The 7,315-nt window shown below is 42.6% G+C and overlaps 1 protein-coding gene across 1 annotated transcript; it reads right to left on the bottom strand.

Moving 5' to 3' along the window:
* Positions 1 to 3,710: 3,710 nt before the first annotated feature.
* LOC137947728 (uncharacterized) lies at positions 3,711 to 4,854 on the bottom strand. Its single transcript, XM_068793499.1, has 2 exons — positions 4,792 to 4,854; positions 3,711 to 4,091 (listed from the first exon to the last, which is right to left on the bottom strand). The coding sequence occupies exons 1-2, from the start codon at positions 4,852 to 4,854 to the stop codon at positions 3,711 to 3,713; spliced, it is 444 nt and encodes a 147-aa protein (XP_068649600.1).
* Between the last annotated feature and the right edge of the window lie 2,461 nt (positions 4,855 to 7,315).

The raw sequence follows: 7,315 nt of genomic DNA, 5'->3' as shown, positions 1-7,315 counted from the left end.
CGGGGTTGACAATAAATATGAGGCTACCTCTTCTTCAATAATAATGTCTCATAAAAAGAGACACAATATTAGCAGCTTAAATGGGCTTGGCTTGGGCCGACTTAACATGACCCAAAATAATCCTTGTAAAATAACCCATGAAATAGTCCAATGCACATATTTAGACCAAATAATATGCTGACCAAGGAATAATCTGTCAATTTTTCAAAAATAATAATCTAGTTAGAAAAAAATTTATGGAGTCGCGTCGAATTCTTGCACACGTTTATCTAAGTAGAAATTAAGTGGCCCGAGTCAGGTTGACCTGGACCTGAGTTGAGTCGGTCCGAGTTGGTCTGGGTTGACTCAATACACTGGTGCAGTCGGTCGGTGGGGAACTCGGCTTGCTAGTCCGAGTTGACTGGGGCGAGTCTGGGTCTCCACTGAACATAAGCAGGCCCGAATTTATTAAGCTCTTCCAAACTTAGGAAGAATTAAATTTGGCAACATTGCTTTCTTCCCTGACCGAACAGCGAAAAACCAGAGTACCATATCTTCGGGAGGATATTTTCCGAATAAAAACCAAAGAGATCTTTGAAGGCGAGACGAAAACGGAAACTCTCCGAAATAAGAGACATCATCGGGAATCAAGCAGAACGTCGAAGGTAAGATTTTGACGATGGTAACTTCCAAAAAATAGCAACACATAATAACTTTTCGAAGATAGGTAGCAATGATTTTTCCAACAACGGTAACGAGAAACTTTCCCGTAGCAGTAGTCGTTTTCCACCTCCAAAATTGAAACAACGGCAAGACATCTCGTTCAGCAGAAACCGTCTAGAAACTATAACAAAGCTGGCGGGATCATTCCGCCAACGTTGTCGACAATACTCAGATGCATCGTCGTCTTCTCTAGCGATGGTGGGTCGCCTTCTCCGTCAATCGAACAAAGTGGAACAACAACTCTATTCTGAACAGAGACGGCTTTTCAAAAAATAATTCAGTCCAGTACCCGAATAATAGAATGACGATCGACGACTTCCTCACTATAAGAAGTCATCGTCTTCGGCAAATAATGTTTCTGGTTATTTCCAACGAGCACGTCTCAAAAAAACAATGGAGCTTCTGTAAGCACCAGAATGGTTTTTCTCAAGATTTTCAAAATACCACACAAAAGCCGCAGGTAGAGACTTTTGACAATGGTCGGTCGACAGTGGGGGAGACTTTTTCGGTGCGTAGAATGTCTCTGGCAGATAAACGAAGATAGATAATCTTAATTTGAGCAAAGTAACGGTAGAGTAATGTTGGGCAACAACAAAACCAGCAGGGCAATTGAGAACTTCAGAGACAATGAGACTCAAGGCAAAATGATTTAATCAAAATAAGAAAGAAAAACAATGCACGAGACTAAGAACTAAAAGAAGATAAAATTTTTTTTAACCCTACACGAAGGAGAATGAAACCTGAAAAACCATAGTCGAAATCCTGAAAATTAAAGCTCTGATACTATGTTGATTTTCAGGACTCCATGAATTTAGCTCATGGAGAAAAAAGGAGAGAAACCCATTGGTAGAAAACTGGAGGAAGAAGGGTTATGGACTTGATGATTCCTAATCCTCTCCCTGAAGCTGTATTTATAGATTTATGAAACTAAAATATTATAATAATACCCCTGAACTTAGGGTTTAGGGTTTTAACCCTGGAACTTTAACATAATTACATCAATGCACCATCCTGCCATCAATGTGTATGGGTCTATGGGCCTTGAGCCCATCTTCTATATCTCTCATATCCATGGGTCTTCCTTGGTCTTATGGGTTTGGGCTCATCTTCTTATACACTTCTATATGTAGGTCTTCCTTGGTCGTGTGGGCTTGGGCCTTGTCTTCCAACAAACCTATCTCTACCTCTACATCTACCTCCTTTTAAGCATCTACCTCAACTACTCATACGACTTCTCTATTTGAAAATTTTGAATTACCATTTCACACCACCATGGCTGAATGTTATTCTTTTCCTCCAGCACTAGGAACAAACAATTGAGCTATCATGAGGCTTACTACTTGTCTTCAAAGGTCAGAATTTGAGCGCGGACTGCTTCAAAATGAGATCATATGTCATGCAATAACTTTGTCATTTTGATCCTTCTTTTTCTTTCAATAGTAGCTCTATGTAACTCAAGATGTTGGATTTACTTATTTGTTGCCACATTCCTAACTCACCTTCAAATTGCATACGTGGCTTATCTCCCCTCTCCATGGCATAAAATTATGTGTATAACTTATAAATTCTTGCAAGGTTCTTCTCTTGAAAGAATATTTTCCTTTAGGCTATCCAAATCTCATGTATAGTTTCATAGAAAATTACTTGATTACTGAGATGTGTTTTTAACACTTTTTAAGTCCCTTGCTCTCCACATTATAGTTCTTACAACTAGAGTATCTTCATAAAATAATCTTTTTTTAGAGCTTCTACATATTTCAGCTGCTCTTCCTCAAAAGTATATTACTACCACCATTACGCTTTCCATTGGCAAATTTTCCAAACTTCTCATCTTTGTCACCTACACTATTTGAGCTTGTCATTGGATTAATCACAATTTTACCCTCAAAGTTGTTCCAAATCTTCATATTTTGTGTTCTTAAATAATAAATGCACTACATAAACCAAGTAACTGTGCAGTGCTTACATCGAAAAGCCATAACATTCCATGCATAGACCATAAATAGTTCTAATGCTCTAAAAACTCTAGCCACTCAAAAACTTCTTACGTAACAAATCCTTCTTCCGTGCAAATACTATTTGCATGAATCCTATGGCTCTACAACTCATACACATGCCGGAATTCAGTCACAAAAAAGTCAAACGATCTTTTAACCAAATTCTTTGAAAAAATCCAAAGGACGGATCAAAGGACAACAACAAGCATAGGTCATTCTGCTCTTCTTGTGATAATTTGGCTACATGATCAAAAAGACCATTTCTGAATTTTTCTCCATGAGAAATCACTTGCAACAAATGTTGTAGAGCCATTAATCTTCAAGATCCACACTCGAATCAAATCATAAAGCCTCCACGGGTTTAAATCTTAAAGAAAGACAAAAAAATGAGAGAGCCTTTTACCCAAGTTTTCTTTATTAGAGTGTTTCTTCTTCGTAGCTGAAGTTTTGAGCACGTCAGGTAAACGTTTGATATGAAATCATCATTTAATCAGCTTGCTCTGAGATCGTGTAATTTTTAAGGTCCCTCGCCATAGATCGAGTCATTCGGCGATCTCCTATAGGTTCTAGATTGGAATTCGTCCTTGAGTGAGGTTTGGGTTTTTAGAATGCCCTATGGTTGAGAAGACTCAAGCTTTCGAAGGAAGCTTGCACCTTGGACCTCTTTGGAAGAGAGAGTATCCGATCTTTGAATTAAGACTAATGATCAAGCTTACCTTCATTCAAGTGCTCGTTCCCCTTATAAGAGAGGACTAGGGTTCGAGTACAAGCAAAGGCCAATAACAAGGCCCACGAAAAGAAAGGAAATTACATCTAAACCAACAACATGCTTAACCTAGAAAATTACATGATTTACCCACGGCGTCTTCTAAGCACTCGACCTACTATGGAGTCCATAACATTACCACCCTCCTAGAGAAAGATCTTTTCCTCAAGCTCAAAGTTGGGATAAACAGCACGAAAGTCTTCTAACGGTTCCCAGGTGGCTTCAGCAAGGTCAGTCTCCGCCCACTAGACTAAAATCCCCCACGAATTGTGGACATGTCGAGCCTGTAAAACAAAAGCTGGAGTGGGCTGCATTCGACCATCCTCCAATGGTGTCAAGGGTGTATGCAACAGAGGAGAGTCACCCTTGAATGGCTTCAAGAGGGAAACGTGGAAAACATTGTGGATCTTGGCATCCGAAGGAAGTTGCTGCTTATAAGCAACGCTACCAACACGATCCACAATCTGAAATGGACCATAGAATTTCGGGGAAAGTTTATGACACTTGGCGGACGCAAGAGAGAGCTGGTGGTAGGGTTGAAGACGAAGCCATACATAGTCCCCAGGTGCATAAGAGAGGTCCCAATGGCCCTTGTCATATATTTGCTTCCTCCAACACTGAGCTTGCTGCAAATTATGTCTGACCAAGTCAAGCATACGATCACGTTCGTACAAAGCCTGATCGAGAGCAGCCACTCGAGAAAACCTAGCCACATAAGATAAGAGGCGGGGGGGGGGGGGGGGTTGTTTACGACCATAAACCACACTGAAAGGTGTAGTCCGGTGGGCTGTGTGGTAGGAGGTATTGTAACAAAATTCTACCCAGGCTAGCCAACGGACCAACTCTTCGAATGATTTTCCACGAAGTAATGCAAATACATCTATATGGTTCGATTGACCACTTCCATTTGTCCATATGTCTGAGGGTGGTAGGCGGAAGAGAAGGCATTTTTGGTGCCATGTAAAAGAAAAAGCTCATTCAAAAAAGTACTAGTGAAAACAGCATCGCGGTCACTCGTAATGGATTCCGATAAGCCAAGGAGGCGAACAATCTGGTCCATAAAAATTTGAGCCATGTGGTTCGTTGTATACGGATACGACAGAGGAAGGAAGTGGCCATATTTTGAGAATTGATCCACCACAACCAAGATAATAGATTTTCCAGATGACTTAGGTAGGCTAACAATAAAATTCATGGAAACATCTGCCCATATCTGAGAAGGGAGTTGGAGAGGCTGAAGTAACCTGGCTGGGCTCAAGGACTTGGTTTGGTTTCTTTGGCAGACCTGACAAGCAGACACATAATCTGACACCATGCTTTTCATACCTGACCAGTAGAAGTCACGGCTAAGACTGAAGAGTGTCTTTTGTTGGCCTTCATGAGTGCCATCGTGATAGGTGGAGACGATGGTGTTGAGCAATGCTGATGTAGGCCATAAATAAATATGGTTCTTGTAGAGAATGAGTATGTCCTTGATTGTCCACTTGTTGTCCATGGCCTGCTATTCAATCCGTGCCTACAGGTCAGTGAGCTCAGGAGTTTCCTGAATTTTGTCCCAAAGGGAATTCAGCAAAAGGAACTTTAGTTGACTGATGGCATGGATTTGTGGCTTAGACACCTCCCGGCGTGATAACGCGTCGGTCCCCTTGTTGAGTTGCCCTTGTTTGTATTCAATAGTAAAATCGACGCCCATCAATTTACTAAGCCAATGCTCTTGGGGAGAGGGGGGGGGGGGGGGGGGGGGGGGGGGGGGGGAGTCATGATGCATTACTCCAATAAATAATTAAAGCTGAAGTGGCCTATGCAGATAAGGAAGTCGACCCCAAATATAGGGCTGCCAATGATGAATTTCTTTAGCGAGGCCGATAAGCTCTTGTTCATATGCAGCCAACTTGTGGTGGTGTGCAGGAAGGTGCCGGCTGAAATATTCAATAGGATGGCCTTGTTGTTGTAAGACTGCGCTAATGTCGCCCCTAGAAGCATTACATTCGACAATAAAATGTTCTTCTAAATTTGGAAGTTGGAGCACAGGAGTTGTGGTTAAGGCGGGCTTCAAGTGGGCAAAAGAGGAGGCAGCGTCTTCAGTGGCCATGATGTGTGTGGAAGGCAATGTTGTCCACATCGGAAGGGTGTACCCAAATCTGGTGGTAACCGGATCTCAAATCCAGTTTAGTAAAACATTGTGCTCCATGTAATTCATCCAACAGTTCATCCACCACTAGAATAGGAAATTTATCCTTGATGGTTTGGGCATTCAGCTCTCTGTAGTCCACACAAAAATGCCAAGTGTTGTCTTGTTACTAGAGAAGAGAAAGGTGACCGGCTGGGCTGAATAATGCCTTGTTGTAACATTTGTTGACACTGCCGTTCGATTTCAAGCTCGGATAGGTGGGAGAGTTGTAGGCTCCTGAAATAAATCTGCAAATTCTGTTAGGATTGAATGCAACTTATAGTGGTCGGAGTCCAGAACTTGTAAATGCTGGAGAGTGCAAGGGAATAGTGCATGAGTCCCATGAAGGATAATGGGTTGTTGGGCAGAAGTAAAGCTCATAGTGAGGGACTTGAAATCCCATAAAATTGGACCTAACTACTGCAACCATTTGATACCCAATACCAAGTCAAACCCTACATGCGAAATGACCAAGAAGTCTGCCACGAATTGGTGTCCTTCAATGACAAAGGGGACTGCTGAACAAACTCCAACATTGGAAATCTTGTCACCATTGGCTATAGAAACTGAAGTGCCAGAGTTCTGCTGAATATGCAAACCAAGTTGTTGTGCCACTGGATGGCAGATGAAGTTGTCCGTGCTGCCCGAATCAACTAAGGCCAGCAACATGAGGTGTATGAGGGCGGTGTGGACCTGCATAGTATTTTTATTGTGCAACCCCATCATAGCATGTAGGAAAATGGCTGGTTAGACCACCACTGGCTCTTCGGCTTCCTCAAGTGGTGTGCTGTCATTTGAATCATCCACCTCTAACAAAAACAGACATTTGCATAGGTGCCCAAGAATGAATTGCTCATCACAATTGTAACAGAGCCCTTTGGCCCTCCTCTATTCCATCTCTGCTCGTGTAAGGCGGCGAATGAAGGGGTTGGGTGGCGGTAACTCGTGTGTCTCTGATGATTGAGAGTTGTTCTGTCCATGCCGCATAGGGACCCTAGGGGGGTTTGGTGCACCAGTGGCCACACGGCCTTGCCATGGGGGCCAACACACCATAGACTCTTTCAAGACCCTCTGTTTGGCGTCAAGGGCACGTGCTAGATTCATAGCATGAGCTAAGTCTGGTGGGTCATATAATTCCACTTCCAACCGAACTACTTCCATTAATCCAGCTGTAAATAAATTAACATACGGATCAAGATGAACATACCTACTTGCTCTTACCAGTCGTTCCTAAAATTGTTTCTGATAAGCTTCTATTGAACCGATTTATTTTAAGTTCACCAAATCCCCCAAAGGGTTACTTCTGGCTGAGGGCCCGAACCTTAGCATGCAATACTCCTTAAAAGTGTCACAATCATTGATGTGGTGTTCCGATTCAAACTGGTGGTACTATAGCTGCGCTTCATTGAGCAGGTAGAATGTAGATAAAGGGACCCAGTCATCCACTTGGGTTCTTTGATTCCAAAAAAAATTAAACACCTATGTAACCATATTAAGGGTCGGAGGACCCATCATAAGTGGGGAAATCAAGCTTGGTGTACCTGGGAACGGTGGTGTGACTTAGGCTGTGGACCCCCTTCATCCCCCCCCCCCCTGCCGGTTGATATGCTGGACACAGAGGAGGTTGGGTAGATGGTCTGCTGGAACTACCCAGAATAGCAGTATCCCTAGCAAGCCACT

This window comes from Aristolochia californica, unplaced genomic scaffold, assembly GCF_029961685.1.
Source record: "Aristolochia californica isolate CCGP_79_NKW_82.1479 unplaced genomic scaffold, dmAriCali1.0.hap1 SCAF_13, whole genome shotgun sequence".
Lineage (NCBI taxonomy): Eukaryota > Viridiplantae > Streptophyta > Magnoliopsida > Piperales > Aristolochiaceae > Aristolochia > Aristolochia californica.
Note: the sequence above shows the minus strand (reverse complement) of the source record. Positions and strands in the feature narration are given on the sequence as shown.